Source organism: Trachymyrmex cornetzi, unplaced genomic scaffold (genome assembly GCF_001594075.2).
Source record: "Trachymyrmex cornetzi isolate Tcor2-1 unplaced genomic scaffold, Tcor1.1 scaffold147, whole genome shotgun sequence".
Lineage (NCBI taxonomy): Eukaryota > Metazoa > Arthropoda > Insecta > Hymenoptera > Formicidae > Trachymyrmex > Trachymyrmex cornetzi.
In genome coordinates, this window is record NW_017296059.1 from 3,471,672 (window position 1) to 3,496,066 (window position 24,395).

At 31.7% G+C, this 24,395-nt stretch overlaps 6 protein-coding genes across 6 annotated transcripts; 3 read left to right on the plus strand and 3 right to left on the minus strand.

Annotated features, from left to right (window-relative positions):
• Nucleotides 1-881: 881 nt before the first annotated feature.
• LOC108757728 (uncharacterized) lies at nt 882-4,448 on the minus strand. The gene is made up of 6 exons (XM_018502247.1): nt 4,157-4,448; nt 2,712-3,893; nt 1,953-2,139; nt 1,389-1,786; nt 1,085-1,296; nt 882-950 (listed from the first exon to the last, which is right to left on the minus strand). The coding sequence occupies exons 2-6, from the start codon at nt 3,884-3,886 to the stop codon at nt 934-936; spliced, it is 1,989 nt and encodes a 662-aa protein (XP_018357749.1). The 5' UTR covers nt 3,887-3,893; nt 4,157-4,448; the 3' UTR covers nt 882-933.
• LOC108757734 (uncharacterized) lies at nt 4,443-5,972 on the minus strand. Its single transcript, XM_018502253.1, has 4 exons — nt 5,662-5,972; nt 5,497-5,593; nt 5,354-5,438; nt 4,443-4,577 (listed from the first exon to the last, which is right to left on the minus strand). The coding sequence occupies exons 1-4, from the start codon at nt 5,873-5,875 to the stop codon at nt 4,476-4,478; spliced, it is 498 nt and encodes a 165-aa protein (XP_018357755.1). The 5' UTR covers nt 5,876-5,972; the 3' UTR covers nt 4,443-4,475.
• A 718-nt stretch (nt 5,973-6,690) lies between these two features.
• Nucleotides 6,691-8,031, minus strand: LOC108757580 (uncharacterized). The gene is made up of 3 exons (XM_018502041.1): nt 7,723-8,031; nt 7,217-7,445; nt 6,691-6,937 (listed from the first exon to the last, which is right to left on the minus strand). The coding sequence occupies exons 2-3, from the start codon at nt 7,435-7,437 to the stop codon at nt 6,691-6,693; spliced, it is 468 nt and encodes a 155-aa protein (XP_018357543.1). The 5' UTR covers nt 7,438-7,445; nt 7,723-8,031.
• A 3,476-nt stretch (nt 8,032-11,507) lies between these two features.
• Nucleotides 11,508-14,678, plus strand: LOC108757581 (uncharacterized). The gene is made up of 2 exons (XM_018502042.1): nt 11,508-11,770; nt 12,794-14,678. Exons 1-2 carry the CDS (start codon nt 11,508-11,510, stop codon nt 14,676-14,678), a joined length of 2,148 nt encoding a protein of 715 aa, XP_018357544.1.
• Nucleotides 14,679-15,752: 1,074 nt separating this feature from the next.
• On the plus strand, nt 15,753-18,027 carry LOC108757732 (AKT-interacting protein). The gene is made up of 7 exons (XM_018502251.1): nt 15,753-15,976; nt 16,333-16,514; nt 16,579-16,643; nt 17,031-17,131; nt 17,196-17,383; nt 17,470-17,638; nt 17,723-18,027. The coding sequence occupies exons 1-7, from the start codon at nt 15,965-15,967 to the stop codon at nt 17,804-17,806; spliced, it is 801 nt and encodes a 266-aa protein (XP_018357753.1). The 5' UTR covers nt 15,753-15,964; the 3' UTR covers nt 17,807-18,027.
• Nucleotides 18,028-18,871: 844 nt separating this feature from the next.
• LOC108757733 (cdc42 homolog) lies at nt 18,872-23,447 on the plus strand. The gene is made up of 5 exons (XM_018502252.1): nt 18,872-19,140; nt 20,515-20,713; nt 20,803-20,912; nt 20,990-21,187; nt 21,425-23,447. The coding sequence occupies exons 2-5, from the start codon at nt 20,536-20,538 to the stop codon at nt 21,512-21,514; spliced, it is 576 nt and encodes a 191-aa protein (XP_018357754.1). The 5' UTR covers nt 18,872-19,140; nt 20,515-20,535; the 3' UTR covers nt 21,515-23,447.
• The last annotated feature ends 948 nt before the right edge of the window (nt 23,448-24,395 follow it).

Genomic DNA, 24,395 nt, shown 5'->3' on the forward strand with positions numbered 1-24,395 from the left:
TGTCACATTATTTCTCAATATTTAAAACAGTTTTTTGTGGCTAACGCGTAAGATAAACGCTATTGCATCATTCCACAGTATGTGCATTAATTTCGCTGCAGTTTTTTCCCATATTTCATCCACCTAGCATCGCCGCCATTGATGGAGAACGTCAGTTGTTAGAGGCGGGAACGTTTCACAACCAGTAATAAGCAATTGCGACTGCCATTCATCTTTGTACTCTGAATTCGGATCTATATTTAGATAAACGTATTATTTACGCTGAATGCATTTGGAAAAATAATATCGAGTGTGTTAACTCATTTAATTTGAACAAGAGACAGTTAAAGGCGGACTTATTGCGTGTATGTATGTATTGTATCGTTACATACCAATTCGATAAATAATAAATTTTAATACGTATTGTTGAAAATTTTAACAACGATAAGCCACATAATCTCACTGTTGAGATTATTGATACATGCTGGCACACCTGATATGCAAGAATGGTACAATACGGATATCAGTGGATTACGTTAATACATGTGACACTGCTGGATCACGTTAATACGTTACACTGCTGAATTACAATATGTATGTCATACACATCAAACATAAGATTAAACATTATAAAATTAAATAAATATAAAAAAATTATGTATAATGCTAAGTTAATAGAAATATAATTTCGGATTCTTTAACTACAGGCATGATACATCCATATACCACAGAATGTTATACCTAATTTAAAAAACTTTATTTATAAAATACAGTTTTAAAGAAATTCATGAAAAAGATTAAAGCATTAATCTCTGTAAATAATTCTGTAAAAAAAACTTATATTATTTAATAAATATAATAAATAAAACAATTTATATATTCTTAGTGCAAATATATTAAGAGCACCTCACTAAAAAAGATACAATATCTCAGTCGCTTGTATTCCTTCCTTTCTTAAAACACGCCGATACCTGGAAATATATGAAATTCCTTTTGTAATCCTAAGTGCAATTATATGATTATTGTTGAATATCTTATTGTTATATACGTGTAAATAAAATACAGGAATTAAATGTAGGAATAATTGAAAATTCAATTTGCATACCATTTTCCACGGGTGTTTCTATCGGAAGATCTGATGGTTTCAAAAAGCGTGTCAATATAATATGATTATAAGCAACGTTTATTTCATGTACAGTATTTTCTAAAAGCTCATCAAGAGATCTCTCATCATTTACAATTGATTTATCAGCTATTAAAGACAAATGTAAGTTGCCTCCGTAACTTAACAGAGAAAAGCCGAGAGCGGTAGTACTTCTGAAAATAAATCGTGATATACATATCGTCGTTACAATGCACAATTTTATTTGTTAATTATTTAAAAAAAAACGATAGTGACGATACGATACTTGTTTGGTATCCAGAAGACAATATTGCTCAAGGAATTATTTAGAATATGAACTTTTTCTGGCCCGCACATATTGCTAAACACCATCGTGCTGTGACTTAAAAGAAAAGCCTTTAAAATTTTCCCCGGTAACAGCGCCGACAGATACTTCATGATCCAAAAATTAAGCAAGATATCTGAACTCTTTCTGAGCTTATTATTTGTTCTTGTAATATCTTGAAGACGCTTAAAAAATTGAGAATCTCGATTTGGCTCGACGATTGTCTGTCCGTTTGCATTGGAGATACAAATTCGCAAGAGAGCAATCGAAAACTTATTATCTAACGTTAATTTTTCATCAGGCATTGACATTCTTTTCGGTAAGATAACTGTTAATGCATCGGGAATTGGTTTCTTGAGCTACAAGGAAAATACAGGTTTATATTAAACAACTTTAAAATAGATTGATGTAATATAATTAAATAATTATCCAAAAATTATTCTTCTGATTTTCTAGATATTATTTAAATGTATTTCTGAATGTCTCTAGACTTATTTATCGCTTGAAAGCTTTACATATACATACGCGTAAATGATATTTGTGTACACTAGCAGAAAAAGCTGCCAATACTACATCTTCAAATTTGGCACCTGTATTTCTTCTTATCTCGCGAATTTTCGTCAAAAGATTCTGCGATTTATCATTTACCACATCGTTATCTAACCAATAGGACATTATTTTTTCACCCGTTTGAGGTGGACCATGCAGAGCGCTATAAAAATTTACATTTAATTATAATATAACTCATTAAAAGTTAGTAGTGGAGAGTGGAAGAATTGCAAATGTATCTAAAGAAAAAGTTAAATAAAACCGACGATTATTTATTAATTTATAGAAGACTTTATTCTCAGAGATATTGGTTTTAATATCTTTAAACTATATTTAAAATATATATATTATATATATATATAGTAAGTTTGGATTATATATATTATATTATATATATATAAAGTAAGTTTTTGAAGCAAAATAACCGGAATATCTCGTTTGAATAAAGACTTCTAATTGATAAATAATCGTCGGCTTTTTATTTAATTTTTTCTAGGTGTTCGCAATTCCTCCAGTCTCTCTTTTGTTGTATAAAAGAGAAAACGTTACACGATCGCCAGAATTTGTTTCTCATGAAAGTCTAATCTTCGAAATTAGAAATTTTAAACGTTTTTTTATGCCCTTATGTTTGTTATTTTTCAAAGATTAGATATTCAGAGAAATTAATTTCTTATTCATTCTATTTTTGATAGAATGGATTAAACATTAAATCTACAATAGAAATACTGAATGTACTTTTTGTCCATCCTACGGACAGCTTGTTGAATGATAAATTTCGGAAAAGAAAGTAAAATCATCGTTAGCCGCGTGACATCTTTAATTGTACTATACATTTGTTTCAGTACGTCTTTGAAATTCAGCCATGTACGATCGATCGATATTTTCGCTTGCTGTTTCAATGACACGATCGTTACGTTATTGGAAAATTTCATTGATGCATAAAAATGGTTTCGTAGATCTTGCACTAATCGTGAGAATGTTACATAAGGCATCGACGCGGCAAGGATATTCTTCTCATAGAATCGCACAACATCTATCTCGTTCTGAAAATTCCTCTCAGAATTTTGCAATGCTGGAACGATTTCTTTGAAACGTTTTCCAGTCTCGCCTGATGAGACAATATTCTTAATTTTTACTCTCGTCTCTTTGCTCTCAGTCTCCTCGGTGATCGTTTTGAGTAACAGGCCCAGAAGGGCTACTCCATCGCCCAAAGAATGATGAACGCGAAATAACATGGGAATTTTCCGGGTATCAGTATCGAAGCACTTTTCGGGAGATAAACGGCCTTCTTCGAGATTAGATCTCGACTTTGGACAACGTTTTCCGACGAGAATTTCCCACGCGGCTCTGTGATTATCGGGCAACGGTTTATTGCATACATTTTCCAAAGTCTTCCTGAATAATTCACCAGAAATATCTTCGCAGGACCCATCACAATTAGCGTTCATACATTCTAGCCATCTGATTCTGTCTTTCAGGTCTACTTTCTCGCTTCTTTCCCAAAAATAGTAGCCGAACCTCTGACTTCGAAGATAGAACAGTTTCTCAATCGTCGTATCAGCAGCCTTTAAAACAATGCGATCGTTTATCAAATTCCTGAAATCCTCCAAGAAAATTTTGTTTGAGTTTCGCGCGACCTTCTCCAGTATCATCAAGATGTTGATAACGGATAGAGAAACGGCGTCTTCAACGGCCCATACACAATCTGTGCCTTTCAAGAGACCAGCGAACTTGTTCCTTAACTGGATTTTTAATACAATTTCGATAAAATGACGATAGATGTATAGAAGGATTAAAGTGATCGCGATAAATGGGGCGAATAAGAAGATGCAAGCAATTCCCAACAATTCCCATAATTTCCGACGCATAATTCTACTCAAAACAATCAAATTTGATCCTTCTGGTTGCATCTCTCGTCTGAAACCTCAAAAAATTGTTGATTAACTAATTCTAAATATACCAGTTTTAGTAAATCTTTTTTATTGGCTTCACTAATATCGAAATCTAAAATAACTCCAATTTAATTTCTTAAGCTGAATAAAATTATGGCTACAAAAATAATTTTAGCAACGTATCCAGGTAGCAAACTGACATTATTTGACATCAAAATGCAATAAGATTACATTACTAATTTTAAATCGACCCGTCAATTTAATTAATTGATTTTGAAATTGACTTACAAAAAATGTCCTTTCTATCTCACTTGTTTTTGGAAATGATCCCAGGATGATGTACCGCTGAGACTGGCAAATGTGTTACTCATATAGGGAAGCCACAGCTCTTTTGTCTACTTTCGCAATCAAATTATAACTAAATCCCTTAATTGTCTTACTAACGTAAGAGAATTGTTTCTGCCAAGCATTATTTCTCTTCAATTTCAACCGCGTTCGTTTAATGCTTGAAATGATTCTTCTAAATAGGCATATACCTTACTCAAAAGAAAATTGTTTGTAAAAACAATTTTTTATTTTAAATATCTATGCGTCTTATATATAATTTTTAAGTTTTGTTCGTCAGAATCCAGCACTTTCTGCAAATCTTTTCAGTGTTTCCAGAATTTACACTCCCTGCGATGAATAATCTTTGTTGCAAAATATCGATCTACAATATACAGACCACTTCAATGGAAATCAGATAATGCAAATACAATAACAATATTATATAACGCATATTATATGATTTATAATTTACGAATTATAAATTAAACACATAATTTGATACAACATCCTTGCAGAAATTTGAACCAATTTAATACTGAAAGGCAATATTTGTTGATGCTTTGATACATAAAATAAGTCATAAATAATCACTATTTGTCAGTATTAAATTGAATCAAATAAGAGGAAAATTTAATTAATTTGACGCATAAATTAATATTAAACTATATGTAGTGTACATGTATTGCAAAAAGATTATACATGTATATCTCATTTTCATGATATTGTGATCATTATAAAACTTACCTTCTTAAAGAAAAGTAAAAAAAGAACACCTAGTGTCCATACGTTCATAAAAAATATATATATAAATTACTTGAGTTTGGAAAACATAAAAGTTAGAATATCTCTCTTAATTCAACACAGGAAAATTATTACACTTTTATTACATGATATAATTTCAAGAAATCAATTAACTGAATCTATTAAAGATTTCATCCTAAAATATACATTTCTACCAGTGTAGATTAATCTCTCGATTTAATTTACTTAATTTTTTCCAATTCTCAAAATTAGAAGAAGATAAAAAGTAAATTAAATCAAGATTAAAGTTAGTCTATATTGGTAGAAATGGATATTACTCTTTTAAATAAGAAAATTATACTTTTGTTACACTCGATGGTTAAGGTATAAATATGACACAACTATAGTTAGACATACCTCTTTCTGTTTCTGTTTCATCGCGCAATCTAAAGCGATAATTTGTCTCTTTAATTGTTCGTTTTGAGATAACAAAGCGTCATATCTGAAATTAACGTGCCAACATGCAAATCATTAATGGTATGATGGATAGAGGAAATTACTTCTGGTGCCATGTTTTCTGCACTTGTCTCCTCAGAGTTTCCGGCAGTATGTCGAGAGAACCGAGTTGAACGTCCGTGACACTTTGTCGAAATAAATCTAAAAAGCGATCTTCCGACCAGATTACGAGCTAAATATGTGATGTTAAATAGAAATTTTGCTCTCACTTAACATCTGTTTATTTCGTATTTTAATCTTCCTCAGGTCGTCCATCAGAATTTTATCGCGAGATTTCAACATAGAATATCGCAGAAATCGAACAGCTTCCAAATCCCGTGAATACTTCATAGTTTCTTCTAATTTACGGATAGTATCGCGGATTCGATTAATCATCGCGATGTATTTTTCCTCTGATTTATCCACGTATCTCATATTCAACATTTATCAATTGTGATGTGATTTGACTGACAGTAGAAAGGATACAACGCAGAGATGTATAGAACTAGTTGACAAGATTTATTAAGCCTCTGTATGTGTTCGTTGCCATAACAATTAAATAAATAAATAAATATTACAAAGCGATATGAAGCGACTGATTCATATGCCTGTTCTTTGTTGCTTACTAAACTGCACTAAAACTTTTTATCTCGCTTTCGACAAAATTCAAATATATATGTCTATTTCATTTTAACTACATCAGGTATACACTGGATTAGCTACAATGACTAGATCTGTATTAACACTTAGAAAAATGTTTCAATTTATTATTTCCTATCGGATTAATTTGTCTCACTCTGCAATCAGTCTCTTATTTAGAAGCATATATATGAGAAAATAATCGAGATTAAAGTATCTGACTACGAATCAATCGCTTTTACATAAGGAACCATATTATTCTTAATCTATCCTGTGAAATAGAATCTCACTATAAGAAATGAAAAGCCAGTCTTGAAAAAATGACTCAATTTTCAATTTTTAAGAATGAGATTTTACTTTGAAAGTTTTAGATAGTATATATATCTAATAAAAAAATATTCTTATTTTAACTTTAGTTTTATAATACCTGAGTTATTATATTAAGTACTTTGGGATAAAAAAAAAATAAATACATTGAACAGTGTAAACTGCACGTGTAAAAATAAATTATGCAGGAACAAATACAAACATCACGGATCTTTGTAATGCATAAATGCAAAAAAAAAGAAAATATAAAAATGTGAAAATTTTAAGTTAATATTTTAAAAATATTTCAAATGTTATTTTTCCAAGATGTAACGTCTAAAATTTTTGTGCAAATCTCGTAGACTATTTTGACATTCTTCTTTAATCCTTTCTAATACGCCGAGTAATTTTTCTTTGTTTTCTGTCTCCAAGGCTTTGTTCAAGTCTGTCATAACACGAAAATCTATTGCAGTTACATCTTCTTCTTCGATAGTCTCCTTTATCATTTTTACTTTAGTAATAAGTGATTCCAATGATTCTTCCGATAAATTTCTTTGACTCCTGTAAATTTCCTTGATTGTTAATATAAACTTTGGATGTTTTGAGATATATAATATATATGTATATCACATATTATTTTTACTTAAACACACATATGTTTGTTTTTCCCAATCAATATTGTTACATAAGTAGCTACACATATTTTTTCAAAAATGTATGTAGCAATCTATCTTAAGTGTTAACCTTGAGTATTATAAAAATATATGAACACTTATATTATCTTGTAATAAAAAATGCTTAATATAAGATTCATATTAGTATAAATTGTGATAGACTCACGATCTATTCTGCTTTTCATTCAGGATCTTTGAACAGGTGTTGTACAACCTCAAACTTACTAAACCATCCAAAAACTTGAACTGAGAAAGATAGTTTTCAAAAAGTTCATTGCCTTTTGGGTCAATTAAAGCTTTATTTACATCGTCAGTTATTCGATTTAGTTCATCTTTTGTCAAATTATTTGTTTTTATACAGTCAAAAATTTGATTTGACAAAGACATCTTCCATTCTGAAAAAAATTGTAAATTGAATTATTCGAATTAGCTTCTTCAACATGAGATATTGAAACGTCGAATCTTTTAGATTGTAGGTGAATAAATCTTAAAACGCTACGAATAAAGAATATAAAAAAATAAACTATGAAAACAAGACCAATTGGTCGCAATCGATTCTTCCAATTACATATCAAAAATTAAGTATGTATAGACATTTAATTTAACCTTCAATGTAAAGATTTCTTTATATCATGATTAAAGGAGGATCTTAGACATCTTCTATTTCCGTACCTCTTCAAAACTGCGACGTCCAAAAGCCTTGAATGCTTCGATTGCATGCGAAATACTGGTATAACTGAAATATTCAGCAGTTAACTTTAACAAGAATACGTACATTCACACCATATAAGTGTTTCGTACTATCTCTTATCATTCCGGCTGCCGATAGTCTCAGTGCCCTCAGTTCATGGCTATCAGCAGTGCTAGACGACATCAGTTTATAGCTGATCCTAATCAATCATAATCCCAATTCAGCAGAGCACAGCACTTGTTTATATAATACTCCCTTACCTATTGTTGCCTATCCAATACGTTCTACGCAGATTCTTTTTACACGCGATATGAAGGCCCGTCTACAATACACGGAGTAAGAAGTAAGAGTAAGAAATTGACCAATCACAGTCGAATGTGAGAAGAATAATCGATTGTGATTGGTCAATTTCTTACTCTTACTTCTTACTCCGTGTATTGTAGACGGGCCTTAAGAATTGATCAATCACTGTTGAATATGAGAAGAATATTCAACTGTGATTGGTCAATTCTTACAACTACGCTTACCTAATTGTAGAATAGGCTTTAGGTCCAGTTCCACAACTAACGGTTAAGGAGGTTGTAAAGGCACATAAAACATATTAATATTTACGCTTTAAACAAACTACATATACATGTGAAAGTTGTGTTCATGACATTAGTCCGGATCTACAATAGGTGTTTTATGCCTTATGCCGTAAGAAACTGACCAATTACAGTCGAATCCGAGAAGAATAAGCGACTGTGATTCGCCCATTTCTTATGGCTTAAGGCTTAAAACCCTATTGTAGATCCGGGGTTATGGTTTTATCGAGCAACACATTTTTATAGATTATTTATTTTATTGGTTATTAATTTTATTGTTATAAACAAAAATTGTTAAAACAATAAGAAAAATTTAAATGTTTTTATATAAATATATTAAGTACTAAACATGACTTATGCAAAGTTTCATTGAGATTCATCATTATAGTTTATAACAAATAACAAATTTTATTTATATACTAAACAATTAATGTCTGCACCTCAAGGTAACTTTACATAAATATTATTGAATTCATAAAGTATTTATATTAAAAAATAGAGATTTTTATCATTATTTTATAATACATTTTCATATATATTTATATTAGAGAGAGAGAGAGAGAGAGAGAGAGAGAGAGAGTACAAATTAAAAAAATACTACTTATTTAAATAACTTTTGATGGTTAACTGTCTCTATTTTTTTTTGTATAATTATTAAATGTAATTTAGAATAGTCTGTAATTTTTTCAAGTAATTCTTAATAATTCTTAACACATTGCATTTGCCGTACACCTCCTTAACTTTTAACCGAGGTTCAATTCTCATCTCTTTCCAATTCTAGAACTGGAAAGAGACAATGAATAAATTGAAGCTCAGTTAAGACTCAACTGTGTGTGTGTGTGTGTGAGTTGTGGAACTGGGCCTTTGCTGTTGTCATTCAAATTTTAACAGTCACGCGAAACTCCGTAACACCAGCCGTCTTCGGCGCGGCGGCACACGATGCACAGATCTCATCTGATCGATCTAATCTCATCGGTGGTGAGAGAGAATACCATAAAGAGAGCCAGCGTGTATATGTCGAACGATCGTGAAGCAAGTTAGCACCGGCATGCGTAAGAATATACGTTCCGACCAATAGGGAACGAAAAAGAAAGTACTTCCAATTCATTAAACGGAGATGGACACTGTAGCAAGACAGAGCACTCACGACGGTAGCGAGTAGTGTTTTCACAGTATTCACGTTAATCACGTTTAGTATTTTGCCACTTTGTCTTTTCCAACCATAGCGAGAAGGTCGTTGCGAAAAGTTAAAAATGGGTTAGTGTAATCCTTGTTTTTATCGAAAAGTAAGTATGTGAAGCGCAAATAAATACAACGTGAATGCGAGTGCCGTGATAATACGTCGGGAATATACCGAGATATCTGGATCGCCGAAAAACGATGTAATTTCGTGAGCCGCGAGAAACACTAAGTATATTCAATGTTCGAGCAATTACGACCCTGGTAGCAAACTGACGTCAAAATGACGTCATTTGACGTCAAAAAGACGTCATTTGACGTCAAAACGACGTCAAAATGACATAGCTTGCTACCTGGGGAGAAACGACATCCGAAGCGATTGTAACGACGTTTGATATTTTAGAAGATTTCCGAGATCGGAAATGTATATAATTATGTATTACGCGAGATGGAAATTTTGTTCACAGTATTTATCAAAACTATGTACACAGAACGCAGAAAAATTTGCCGCTTTACTGCGTGGTGGGAATTAGCGTAGTAGCCAATCATTGGGCGAGTTCAAGTCCATTCAAGTCGGCAAAGCCATGGTGGAAATATATAAGGTGAAACATTACTCATAATGGCGGTAGCGATACTGAAAATAGCCAATCAAATATGTCCCAATATGCACTTTCCTACGTATAATAGCGCAGGTTATACTGGAATAGCCAATCTCAAATATGTCCGAATATGCACTTTCCTACTGCGCATCTACGGGAGTAGTACTTCACTTTATATATCTCCACCATGGGCAAAGCGGCTAGTTTGCCGAGTAATTAAACAAATGATTGGTTGCATCCACAGGTAAGAACTAATCAAGCTTCACAAGCATAGCTGCTTTGCCAGCCTGAACTTATTTTTTTGCTCTTATAAAAAAGCAATAAATTTGGAAAATTGCTAAATACTGTAAACTGTAATAAACAAAAGTTGATAAATATTGAGTGCTTTTCATTTGGTGACACAAGCATCGTTGTATCCTTGACATTCAGAGTAACAAAGATAGAACGACACTTGAGTCGACTTGTGTCATCAAACGAAAAGCATCCATTGTGAACTGAATTCGATCACAACACAAACAAATCAATAGCTATGTTTCAAAATTGACTGTTGTACTAATCTCTATACTCAAATAACATGCATGTTGCATAAAATATCTACAAGACGTCTTTTAGATATCTTTTAAACATCTAAACTTATGTTGCATAAGATATTTAAAAGACGTACGACTTTAAGATATCTTATGCAACATAAATGTTATCTGGATAGTGGACGTAACTGTAGCATTTTCAACAGTAAATTTAGGATGCATCCATTTCACGCATGATGTATTATTTTTTATCTTTCTTTAATATTCGGTGAACAACAAGGATAAAATGATATATCATACGCACCTCGCGTGAAACGGAACGCACCTTTAGAACACAACTAGTGTTGTTAGACAAGCTTCTTTTTCGCACATTTGTACTATAATCCTATGAAAATTCAGTAACATTATAATAGACTACGTTTATACAGCTCGACTTACACCTAAGTTATAATAACATCGATTACACACCTAAATTATAACACCGAGCCAGTTTTTGAAACTGGCCAATCACAATCATTTCATTCTTCAGAGGAATTGCTATGATTGGTGAGTTTCATAACATGTTACAACTTCGGCATAAATTGAGCTGTATAAACGTAGTCATTTCTAAGTATAAATATAAATACTTACAATTTTAGTGAGATTTTGCAACAAAAAGTTTAAGAAAGCATAAGCTAAAATAAAAAATTAATTATTTTATTTGTTTTACAATTTTTGTGTTTTTTTTTCAAAAAATTGTATATAATTTTCATAAAAATATCAAAACAGAGTTTCTACAAGACTTGTATAAATTCAATTACTGTAATGATACTATACTTGAGTGCTAAATAACGGCTTGTCTAACAATATTGAAACAGATAATAAAAAAAGTTTTAACATGATTCGACAGCCAGGTAAGACCAACTCATCCTACTTGATAAAGAAATCAATGGAAATATATGGAGAAAAACATCAAACCAAACGATTAATTATGGATTTAACTGAGGAAGATGTTGATATCATTAGCGTAAGTAGCCAAGAAGAAACACCAAAACAAACTATGGACAACAATAAATATGCAAGTCCAGAAGAACGAGAAGTTGACGTGGTCGAAAGAATATCCCCAATTCTCACCACAAATCGTGGAATTAACAAGGTTCTGTAAGTTCATGTTTTTTCAAATTAAATTAAGTTGAAATTAATAATGGCTCACAAAATTAAAAATACGTTAAAGTTAAATACGTTAAATTTAAATACGTTAAAATTAAATGGAAAAAAAATTAACTTAGGGTTAAAATTATGTTAAGATTTAATTAACTCAAGTTAAACAAAAAATTAATTTTAAAACATTTTTATTCAATCAGAAAATTCTAATTTAAAAAAAAATCAGATTATTTTAAATAAAAAAACAATTACAATATGGATCATAAAATAAATTTAATATTTTATTTGTAAATTTTATATAACAAAGAAATAGTTTTTCACAGCAATGTATTTTTTCTTGTACAATAAAAAATTTATTTTTTAGGAATTTTCAAATGGTATTTTGTCGGTAAATTTACATTTAACAAGGATAGAATGATGCAATAAATATAGTACCTAAGTTCGTCGATTTCCCACATTTATCTCGTATCTGATTGACATAGGCCCAGTTTCACAACTCATGGTTATTTCTTAACTGAGGTTCAACTTATTTCTCATCTCTTTCCAATTCTAGAATTGGAAAGAGATAATGAATAAGTTGAACTTCTTTTAAGAGTTAACCGCAAGTTTGTTCTTTTTAGCTAAAGTTCTTGCATGGTTCGTCTTTCTTCCTTTTCTCTCCACGTTGGGGAGAAAAAGAGAAGTGCTGAACCATGCAAGAAGTTCAGCTAAAAAGAACAGGCTTCATGAGTTGTGTGCCATAGTCCATTAGATTTAAAAATATAAACCGAACAGATACACAGTGTGAATGATTATAGTACTGAATGCATTCAATCATTGAGCTTTCTGTGAAGGCTTCTAGTTCTGTTTCAGATTTTATTTAAAAAAATTTTTTTATTTCAATTTAAAAAGAAAAGTTAATCAGTTAAAGTTTAAAATTAGATTAAGTTATAAAAATTAATTATTTGAAATTAACTAAATTAAGTTAAAAGTGTGTTCTTAACTTTTTAACTTCTATGTAACTTTTAATTTATGAACCAGTTACTGCCCATCCTTGGAAATTAAAGAAGAACTGCAGGAGACTGTCCGCAAAGAACACTCTGAGAACGACAAAAGTGATAAAATTGAGAAAGACTTAGCTTCTCCAGAACACCAATCTAAAGATACTCAAGAGGAGGAACAAGTACAATCACCACTTACGAAAGAAATAGAAAATTGGATTAATGTACAAAAATCAAAGCCGAAACAGATCGAAAATTTAAAAACGATTTATCCAAATTCGGTAGAGTTATCGAGTAAAAGTAACAACAATAACGATCTTGAAATTATTAATAAAACTCTTGCGCCCATAAATAAGTTAGTTAATCACAATAATAGCGGGAACGAAGTTCCGCGTCAATTTAATTCAGATACAACTAAGTTGGATAGAACTGCCATAAATCCTACTATAGAAAACGAGATAGACGATATTAGACATAACGTATCACAAAAGAATACATGTACCACAAAACGAATAGGCAATAAGAATAAAGTAAATAATTGTAAAGTTGTGGTAGTTCAATCACAAAGGTACGGCAAGGTAGTCAGAAGACTCATAAAAATAAACAATAGAACTTTAAAATACCTTTGTTTAACGAATTTTCCTTTGTGGACAGACAAAAAGTTCCAAATTAATGTAATTCGTAAACTGAAGCGTAAGCAAAAATTAGCGTTAAGTAGGGCTAATCAATTAGTGAAAAAGGCGTCGATACGCAAACGTGTTACAAAATCACTAGCCGCAACACGAAAGATGGCTAGACGACAACCCAAATCCATTCCAACTTCAGAAGAAAAGAATAAAATCAAGGTAAATAATGTACGAAGGACGATGGAGGCTTCGTCAGAAACATGTTCGAGTGACATCGGACGACAGCTGGAAAAAGACGAAAAAACACTACTGCAAAAACTTAAGAACGAATTAAGAATTAAAGAGGAAATTTTACTGCGGATAAAACGCATAAAACACATGCGCGAAATTATACAACAACTGCAAAAGGAAAACGTTGGATATAAAGCAGTCGATAAACAGACAAGACGACAATTGGAGATTACCAGGACAATTAACAGGTACAATCAGTTAAAAAATGAAAGTACTGAGTATGAGGACAATTTCGTTATCAAGGATCAAGCAGGATGTGATGCAAATCATATAAAAATCAAAGATTTAAGACCAGAAAGTTATCGTGGACCACAAGTATTTCAAACAAAGTACGACTTAATGGAGGATCGTTTAACAAGACATGTTGCTATGATGCATGCAAATGACAGCACCCAGCAAGTGGAACAATTATCAGTAGTTAAAATTAAATCGTCCACGCCCGGAATGGCAGACGAGAATAAAAAAGAATTGTCCGGAAAGAAAAGGAAAATATCTTCCGAATCCAACTTTATGGAGGAAGTGCAAACATCGAACGAAAAGAAGAAAAAGAAGAACAAAATTTCGAGCGAAGTACTGAAAAACGCAACAGCAAGTCAAACGCGAGGAAATGATGGCAAATTCAAACCAATAGAAGAACAGACCACAACATCCACAAATCAACAAACAAGCAATAAATCAAAAATCATTTCCATTAAAGATATTAATTTCATTCCCAAAAATCTACACCAAGAGTCGAGCATTGAAAAACTCGCCGTCCAAGTGACGAGAATACCGGCTTCGATTCTGACGTCGACCGCATTACCACATTGTCTGCATCGTCGACCAGAAGAACCAGAGACTGGAAATCAACTATCGGGGAGCCAGCCAGCAGAATCTGCAGTGGATGAGTCACAGAATTCACAAATTATGAACAATAATCAGGCGACGACGACGACACCTTCTGAAGAAGGCATAGAGAAGCAGCAGAATGTCGACCAAGTTATGGAGAATAGTTCCCAAGAATATTGAATCGTAAGAAAGCTGAAAAATGTGATAGAAGACATCAAGTGTGATTTGGTACATTAAGTTTTTTTTTTTAAGATTTTTTATTAAGTGTGAGTTAAAGTTTTCAATATTTTATTTTATAAATTTGAAATGCAAAATAAACTTTGTGTAATCATAAATTCGTATAGTTTGGAAAGTTATATGTTCGCCATATTATAAAAATTAAATAGTGATGATTTTTCGTTGTAACCAAAATAGGTTGTTTTGTTTAGAGGATGATCTTGTACAATTGATGTTTGAAGTTATTCGATATTTGTGAAAATTTATTTTAGTTCATCAAATTGTACAATAAAATTAAATTTAAGTTTAAGATTATAGGTACTAAGAGTCCGTATTAACAACTTTACAAGGAGATAGTTATAGCTATAACTTATATCTTTAAAAATTTTTATTTTTTTGTATTAATATAATTAATAAAATTTTTTATTTTTACTGTAACTCTAAATTCACGGAATTTTTAACCATAAAAATCCTCAATTTCCACCACAAAATTTAATTAAACAAAGTTTCACCATAAATTAAGTTACAATTTAAGAGTTTCCAGTTAATAAAAGACTTAAATTTATTATAATTATGTTCAATTCTAACATAAAATCTTTAATTTTACCACAGTTTCATTAATTTTACCATATAGAATCATAGTTCTTCGAATTCCAGTTAAAGTAAGATTTAGTATAAGATTTCTTTTATCGACATCCATTTTTTGCACCCACATAAAGTTTGTTAACGATTAATATCTCTGTTCATTACGGGGCAGAACGATACTTTATTTGCCAAATTCGTTCATTTCGTGCAAAAACGCATCAAATAAACTATCAACGTAAGTCCCGGCACCGATAGAGTGCCCGACATTTTTTCATATACTTATCGTCGAAAAATTAAAATTTTCTCTATACAATTATCATCTCTATTGATAATGAAACTCGGATGATAACATTAAAATGGTTGGTAATATCATCGTCTTCACTTATCCTCGGATCCACTTGATAGTCACGAAAATTTACCCAGGGGCGGCCCTCTTAATAATGTCTCGTCGGCGTCGAAGCCAATTGGAGCTGATCAGAAATCGGAGCTGATTAGAAATCAGAGCTTTCATGTCATATGATTCATCGATTCATGATTGACGCCACTCTATCAGATTATCGATTGTTACTGACGAGAATACCTCATCTCGCATGATCTCGCACTTCGCAATTGTAATGTAGCGAGTTATTAAATCATTTCCACTTGTTTCCTCATGTTCATTCATCATGTCGACCAAGGTAATCCTTTTAACATATATCAAAAGATAGTATTTCGTTCCAAGTTCGTAAATTTGCATAATAATATAAATAATAATGTATAATTATATATATATATGCATTATTATATATATATATATATATATATATATAACTATAATGATGTTATTCTCTCTGCTGATTATTCTTTTAATAATAATATAAAGAATATATATATATATATAAAAGCTTTCAATTGGAAGCAATAAAAATGGAGAGTTACATACACTTATCTTGTTTTACTCGTAATGAATATATTTTAACATTTAATAGTGTGATGATATTTTAGTTATTATTTTCGTAATAATTGTTAATAATATTCTGTTTTTTTATTTCAGAGCGAAGACAGTAAGGATGATAATCTAAATAGGCAAGGCTCATTCAGGAAGCTTGTACCAGGAAGCAATCATGGAGATTCTCCATTGAGCATGTCTGCGAAAATGATTGATAGACCAATTGTGTGGCAAATCAACAAGCAACACGCTATTTTCTCACAGGAATACAATATTTTTTCTGAGTAGTAAGTTTAGTAATGTTATCAAATGTGTATGAAAAGATAGCTGACTTTTTATGATATTTTCCAGCAAGATGTTGTGTTCTCAAGATTTGAAGGGGATTTATGTGATACCATCTGCTTTGAACGCTTTATGTAAGTATTGCTAAAGACTATATGAGTTGTATTTAATATATTCAAAATTTGGCATGCAATTTTCTGTGATAACTTTTAACCTGATATTAAAGTTTCGAAACAGGAATTAGTATTATACCATTCTATAACTTGCATGTCAATAAGGAACAAATACCCTTTCTTTTTCCTTTTCTTGTTTGCATACTACGTTTCTTTCTATTGAAATGTTAGTATGTTTTTGATAGGTGTAAACCTATTTTATAGGTCTTGCTCTTCCCGATTACAACTTGTATAATGGTTCTGATGTAAATATATATCTATACTATATCTTTTGCCTATTTCACTTTAATGTAGTTAAACTAGCGATTGTAAAAAGTTCTAATACTTCATCTTCACATTTTGTCGCAGTGTGGTTTGGTGTACAGTTCATTCGGCAAGGAATCTACAAAGGCGGAGTTTTTAGATTCACCATTACACTGCCTCCTAACTTTCCACTTGGAGATTGCCCTGTAAGAATACTGACTCGCAGATAATTAACCTTACGTATAGTTTTTTCACTCAAATATGTTTTAGAAAGTTGTGTTTGAAACTCAAATATTCCATCCATTAATAAATCCAGAAAGTGGAGAATTATGCACGTCATGGGGCTTTCCTGAATGGAGAAGGAATAACAGAATTTGGCAATTATTACAGTATATCACTAAGATATTCACTAAACTAGACGCGAAAATGACTTCAGTAAATGAGGAGGCGTCTAGCTTGTAAGTATATTTGTCCTTAAAGGAAACATGAAAATAATGTATCATCCAGAATATCTACATGTGTGAATTAATCGGCGATATTGTAGGCATGAAAATAATTTTGAAGCTTTTCGAGAACGTGTGAAAGCTTGCGTAAAGGAAAGCGTAAATCAAGTGTTTAATTCACCTACCATGGATGATCCACATTATATTACCTTTAATCCATATGTGAAAGAAGTACACGACCCCATTAAACAAGAGATTTACGAACCAAAAGTAAATAAGTATTTGAGTATATCACTTTCATTACGATAAAACACATTAAGTTTACACATTTAACCAATTTATCACACTTTGCAGGACGAAGAAGAAAACAAACCACTAGGTTTGTCGTGGGTACAACCTGGTTCGCTTCAGCCATTTTCAAAACCAGAAGCAAGATAATGGAGAAATTTTAAACGCTAGCTATAGTGAAACTACATACGTCCTTAAGAGCTATACGAAGAAATTATTGCTCTCTTGGCAATTGTACAGGCGATGTCGATAAAGTCACAAAAATTATTAAACAAAAACTATTTTTTCTATTCAAAGAGTTTATGTGTCTTAACATTTTATATAGGTTTATATGTGTTAAAGAGAGAGAATGTTTAGAACAAATTATAATATATGTAAAATACTCTTGTAATTAAATTAAGACATAGAGATTATTAACATATTGTTCAAAAATATGCAAAATTTTATTATATAATTTTTATTTTAATACATATATCACTAGCGTCTCAATTATTTCTGTACTTGATTACAATTATGACAAACTCATTATAGGGATCCTATGGTTGTCTGTTTTATTGACTTAAAATAGGACTATTTTGTCATTGATATATCACTACATACCAATATCGCACTATGTGCATAAATTTTCGTAACGCATTTTTATATTAATGGCTAAATCTAATTTTAAGGATATTGATATTAAGGAGGCTGATATTCATAGTAATTTCTTATTTTAAGATTGTCTTTTTAAGTAAAGTCTTAAGATTCAACCATAAATGGTAAAGATTTTAATTTCAAAAAGTTTTTTCCGTTCTCGATATAAACACAGTGTATAAATTCCAACTCAAAGATACGCATTAGTGTGTAAACTTTAATTCTAAAAAAGGATTTTCAGATTTACAAAAAAAATTGCGACATAAAAATTATTGTATTTAGTTGATAAAATAGATGACTCTATGAGATCTTATATCTTAAATAATACGTAAGTTTTCTAAATGTAATTAATATTGAAATTAAGAAATGAAAGAAAAGTAGAAGAATGGTGGATGCGAATACACATATAGTGCTCTAGAAAAAGGCTCTCATGTCCTCTCTCTCAAGCTTCTCTCTCTGGGGTGCGTTCCAAAATCTAACTACAGTAATTAAAACTCTACAGTTGACGTCACGTAAACTATAGAGTTTTGGTAACTGTGGTTACGTTTTGGAACGCAGCCTTGGTAGCCAATTGCATGGAAATTGATGGAGATCCGGCTTTAATCGAGGCTAAAGGGTCTCTAAAAAATCGGGATTGTCGACGAGGAGAAAAATAACATACATGGCAGGATAGAGGCGCGTGGAGTTGAAGCGTAACTTGTGCAACAATTTCGCAAGCTTGCGGCCGTCAATCAAGACTCCTTGAAATACACCGTATTCGTTACCGGCACGCCTGAAGCCGCATCTGTCGTGCCGTTCGGGATTATGAGCTGCGGCGGTCTTAACCTTTAATGACAGTTTCGCATATTCAGGTAACATATTTCATTGTATCTGAGAATTTGCGTGTATACGAGGCTCGAATCCTCGAGTTCGCGTTGCATCTCGTTGCGGAAGTTTCGATGTTACATAGCCTTCGCCGTAGATACACATCTACGGTTAGGTTAGGTTTAGGGCGAAATTCGTCGGCCACGAAGGGCTTCTATGCTGGGATGATTTACTGCATGATTTGGTTGTTAATATTGTTACACAATGATTTTCCGTTAAATGTTTTGTTTGTGTTTTTATTACTTTTATTATTATGTATAGATTATGGGCGCTTATGTTATTGATAAGAAATTGTACGATATATATATTTATTAATGTATGTAGATTACACACTTGTATTATTGATAAAAAAATGTGCGAGATATTACGAAGGTAATAGAAATTGCCTAATTGCACGATCTGGAATAAACTGGATGTTTGTTGAATTTCTTATTTCAATTGATTAGGATATAGGCTTAACTTTTGTATGATTGAAACTTTTTAGTCATTGTTGATCATTCTTTGGATGGTTGTGGGTTTTAATTAAGCTGCTGTATGTTTTCTTGATTGATTGCTTGCATTTTAGTAAATTATTAGAAATTATGCATCCAGAGCTATGTTTTGATTCTTATCAATTTTTATCTAGATATCATTTTATCCTTATTGTTTACCAAATGTTACAACTGGAACATAGATCTTTGCATAATATATAAATATATATTGTATAAAGTTTAAGAGAATTGACCAATCAAAGTCTTTTCCATGAAGAACTCTGATTGCTTGATTCTCTAACTTTATACTAGGCCTGTCCAATTTTAGTTCCTGAGCCAAAATGCGAAGCCATCAACAAAAAAAATTGATATGGATAAGATTTCAAGTACTGTAAAATATTTATATGCGTTCGAGCGACGCTCTTATCAACACTTTACTCCCTGAAATCTTATCTATATTGATTTTTTTTGTGTCGATGGCTTTGCGTTTTGGCTCCGGAATCAAATTGGACGGACCTGTTTTATGCATTATACGTTATGCAAAGATCTGTGCCCCGACCTTTAAACAAATGGTTTCCACAACAAATAGTTTCAACAACTGTCCGGCAAGAAACACAGTCTAACAAAGTAATCATTTCATTTTTGTTTAAGATTATCAGATAACAAGGATGTAATGATTCACTATGTTATACCTCACTAGGTATACTATGTTATCTGTGTCTTTTGCTGAAAAACAAAAAAGCTAAGGATAACATGATACCCCGAGTGATGCTCGGATGGAAATTTGAACACTGTCATGCAATTCTAGTCATTTACTAGAACACAAGCAATCCAGCAAAAAAAATATATCGTGTGCCACTGGTTTTATATATTGTGGCTATTGTGTTTTAGGTCACATAAGAAGCACCAAAAATGCAGACGATAAAGTGTGTTGTGGTAGGTGATGGAGCAGTTGGTAAAACGTGTCTCTTGATTTCATATACCACAAACAAGTTTCCCTCTGAATATGTGCCTACTGTTTTTGACAACTATGCAGTAACTGTGATGATAGGAGGTGATCCATATACATTAGGATTATTTGATACAGCAGGTAAAAGATCTTCCTTGAATTATTTTTTAAAGTGGCAGTTCATTCTATATAATATTTCCTAATTCAATTTTACTTTTTGTGTTTTTTAGGTCAGGAAGATTATGATAGATTGCGTCCTTTAAGTTATCCTCAGACCGACGTGTTTCTCGTGTGCTTCTCGGTTGTGTCGCCGTCATCATTCGAAAATGTAAAAGAAAAGGTAATGTATCTGTTCATTACGTTCCTGTATATGAACGTCAACTGAAATTCTGTTGTAATAACATTGTTGTTTTGCAGTGGGTACCAGAAATAACGCATCATTGTCAGAGAACTCCATTTTTACTTGTCGGAACTCAAATTGATTTAAGAGATGATGTCGCAACAACAGAGAAACTTGCAAAGAACAAACAGAAGCCAATATCTGGCGAGCAGGGGGAAAAACTTGCTAAGGAACTCAAGGCTGTAAAATATGTAGAGTGCAGTGCTCTGACGCAGGTAAACAAAAATCAGTCATATTTGTTTTAATTATAGGCCTTATCTGTAAAATATTGATTGACATATTTATACAATTTTTTATAAGACAGAAGGTATTAAACTATTATTTTAATTAAATCTGTGATAAACCTATTAGTAGTTATATTGATTGTGAGTAAAATAAAAGAGAATTATATTTTTTTATTATATTATTTTTAAATATCGTAATATAAAATTGTGATTTCTTTGCTATATCAGAAAGGATTGAAGAATGTATTCGACGAAGCTATTTTAGCTGCATTGGAACCGCCCGAGCCAGTGAAGAAGAGGAAGTGTATACTTCTGTAAGGTGACAAAATATTGCCATCGATGGAATTCATGCCCGATTTCAAAACGACACTGTAGTACCAGGCGACGATCTTATGTGTAGTATACTCTATATTAAATAGAACTAAATTTGCCTCTATACGAGTTCGTAATCGTATTCGAAAAGGATAAGCAAATAGTGCAGACGTCAGTGACTGCAAATACATTCCACAAGACATTGAGGCGATAATGATTCTGAGTTTATAAAGCCGGATAAAACTTTTCTATCAAATAATAACGACTGTTTTTTCGAGAAAAGTTATTGCACAAAGCTTTCATTTTTCCAATACGACTTTCGAGAAAGAGGCGATTTGGAAGGCGCCGGGGATTTTCAAATAAATCTCGAAATCTCGTTCTAAACTCGTTGACTTTACACTTAATAGGAACGGAGATATGGAGAAACAAATAAAAATTGGTGCTATTGTTCAACATATTTTTTTAAGTCGAAACATTTACCGAGATGAGGTATCTGAGTCGCATCGATATCTAATAGAGTACTCATTTGAGTAATAGAAGTGTTCAAATATCTTTCGCTAAAGCGATGATTGTTTCGGTATGTATTAGAATGAAATTTCCGTTCTTGGCGACGTCAGTATTAGGAGCTCTATGGTGAATGTATAAAACGATAAGTATCATAGCAGTATCACTAGATATATTATCAATTACATGTGACACAAAAAGACTACTACTAATTCTAACAACCTATTTTATTATAAAGTATCTTTATTGATATTGGAGGTTCTTGTCACGTTTTCGGCACTGCAAACTTATTTGGATATTAGTATAATTCCAAAAAGTTACTATAATGAGTAATTTTATCATTTGCCCTTTTTAAAATGTTATCGCAAAAATTCTCTAATATCAATAATATTAATGACAGATCTTCGAACACATTTTTTAAATTATACACGGCAGCTGTCTTGAAGAAGGAAAGCTTTCGAGAAAACCGACCAATTTTTTTGTATATCTTTGAATGCTGTTTTCCTATATAGCAAAATATTTTCAGCAACTTTATAACTATTTAATAAATCAGAATTAAAGAGCTTCTAAACACCAATGTTAGCCTCCCTTCCAATAACTGTACTGGAATCGTTTAGTACATGATGGAAAGCTTTAAGATTGCTTAAATGATCATACGAAGGAAGAAAGAAGAAAAGGATTGCCTGCAGATGGGGGAGAATAAGATAACTGGGGAGTAAAACAACGGTACGCTGTACCGATTTTGGACAACGTAAACAATATTTAAGATTTCCACTAAGATTGTATACACGATTTCTTTCAATTATCATATAATGTTGCATGCAACGAATTTATAAGCGATTCACATTCGGCAGCATGTGACCGGCTAATTTTTTGTAACTGTCCGAATTGTCGCATATCGTTAGTACTATTAACATGATGCTCGTTGCGATGCATTCGATATGTGAACATCGAATGCAGGGGTTGTTGGGAGAGAAAGCATTTTATCAAAAAGGATTAATCAACTTTTACACTACGGATTCAGTTAAAAGTAACAGCATTTATTAGCACTGTAATGTGTCGTAATATATAGACACGATCATGTAACGAAATATTCGCATAAATATATTTATACCATGTATACGACGTCCGTTTGTTTTTTATTCATTAAGGTATCTGATTCTCTTAAATTAGTGCATCTTGTATTATCTTTATCCCCCTTATTAAAAGAAATTACTGACACTATCCCAAGAAGCAAGAATTATTCTACAAGAGATTGCGTTTAGACCGATATTGAAAATTATAGATAATATTTATAAGACTCGTTAATTAATAAGTTCATAAAATTGCTACATTTCACGATAAAGTGGGACTAATAATCGTGTGAGTTAAATAAGATTAAGGTAAATTTGTGAATGTGATGGGAATACTACATCTTCAATAAATATGAATACATATCCCGTATATTTAGAATTTTATATACGCTGCCAATATTCTTTTATGAACAATTTTGAAAAACGTTATTAATAGTTTATTTAGAAAATATTGCATATTTCAAAAAATTTGATATTAGATATTCGACGAAAGACCTTAATTATTCGCTATATCAAATTGGAATATGCGATTTTCTACATAAAATTTATACGAGATTCTTTAATTAGTCACATTCGAAGAAATACTCTAGATTAGAATAGCATATTAGATATTAAATATTAGAAGTCGTACACGCATTAATATACTGGCGCAATTATTACCTAAAAATATTAATTGCGCGTTAAAATACATGACGGTATATTTGGCGCATCTTATTAGTCATATTCATCGATGATTCGCGCGCGACAGTGTAGACAATAATTATTATTTTCAATTCGGCAGGCAGGCTATTAAACTGTTTGACTCACGTAGTCATGTCGTAGCCATTTTCAAAATTCGCGCCTGACCGTGCATAATTTTTCACATACGCACACATTTTTTCATCGAGACGGAATATCATTAAGTCGAATCAAGCGAATTTTAAGAACGCAGAATTTTAAGTAATTTGCAAAGATAAAAGCACACAATTCAGCAGGAAAACATGTCAAACAAAAATCCATACATAAAAAATTATTCCAATAATGTCTATTATAAAAACGCACGTCAAATGCAATTGGCTAATTTCCTTTATGCATGCGTTTATGCGGCTATGCAAGTTTATTTGGACTCTCGTATTAAGCACGTATTCATAGTATTCGATTCTTATTTTAAGACCGTCTTAAGCATTGTCTTAAGATGCTAATACGGTATTCAGAGGCCGTCCTTATTTTAAGATTGTCTTAAATAATGTCTTAAAATATTATTATGGCTCTCTGATTGGTTCGTGACGTCTTAAGTACTTAACCCAAGAAGAACAAGAAAATCAAAATAA

Coding starts and splice junctions, on each gene's coding strand:
- LOC108757733 (XM_018502252.1), top strand. CDS start 20,536: ATGCAGACGATAAAGTGTGTTGTGGTAGGTGATGGAGCAGTTGGTAAA. Junction 20,714..20,802: donor AGGATTATTTGATACAGCAG/GTAAAAGATCTT, acceptor TGTGTTTTTTAG/GTCAGGAAGATTATGATAGA. Junction 21,188..21,424: donor AGTGCAGTGCTCTGACGCAG/GTAAACAAAAAT, acceptor TTGCTATATCAG/AAAGGATTGAAGAATGTATT.
- LOC108757728 (XM_018502247.1), bottom strand. CDS start 3,886: ATGCAACCAGAAGGATCAAATTTGATTGTTTTGAGTAGAATTATGCGT. Junction 2,140..2,711: donor GTCCGTAGGATGGACAAAAA/GTACATTCAGTA, acceptor AAATTTTTATAG/CGCTCTGCATGGTCCACCTC. Junction 1,787..1,952: donor TACACAAATATCATTTACGC/GTATGTATATGT, acceptor TTTTCCTTGTAG/CTCAAGAAACCAATTCCCGA.
- LOC108757732 (XM_018502251.1), top strand. Junction 17,132..17,195: donor TTCCACTTGGAGATTGCCCT/GTAAGAATACTG, acceptor AATATGTTTTAG/AAAGTTGTGTTTGAAACTCA. Junction 17,384..17,469: donor AATGAGGAGGCGTCTAGCTT/GTAAGTATATTT, acceptor GCGATATTGTAG/GCATGAAAATAATTTTGAAG.
- LOC108757734 (XM_018502253.1), bottom strand. CDS start 5,875: ATGTTGAATATGAGATACGTGGATAAATCAGAGGAAAAATACATCGCG. Junction 5,439..5,496: donor CAGAAAACATGGCACCAGAA/GTAATTTCCTCT, acceptor CGTTAATTTCAG/ATATGACGCTTTGTTATCTC. Junction 4,578..5,353: donor TGAAACAGAAACAGAAAGAG/GTATGTCTAACT, acceptor TGTATATTGTAG/ATCGATATTTTGCAACAAAG.
- LOC108757580 (XM_018502041.1), bottom strand. CDS start 7,437: ATGTCTTTGTCAAATCAAATTTTTGACTGTATAAAAACAAATAATTTG. Junction 6,938..7,216: donor AATGAAAAGCAGAATAGATC/GTGAGTCTATCA, acceptor GGAAATTTACAG/GAGTCAAAGAAATTTATCGG.
- LOC108757581 (XM_018502042.1), top strand. CDS start 11,508: ATGATTCGACAGCCAGGTAAGACCAACTCATCCTACTTGATAAAGAAA. Junction 11,771..12,793: donor CGTGGAATTAACAAGGTTCT/GTAAGTTCATGT, acceptor TTTATGAACCAG/TTACTGCCCATCCTTGGAAA.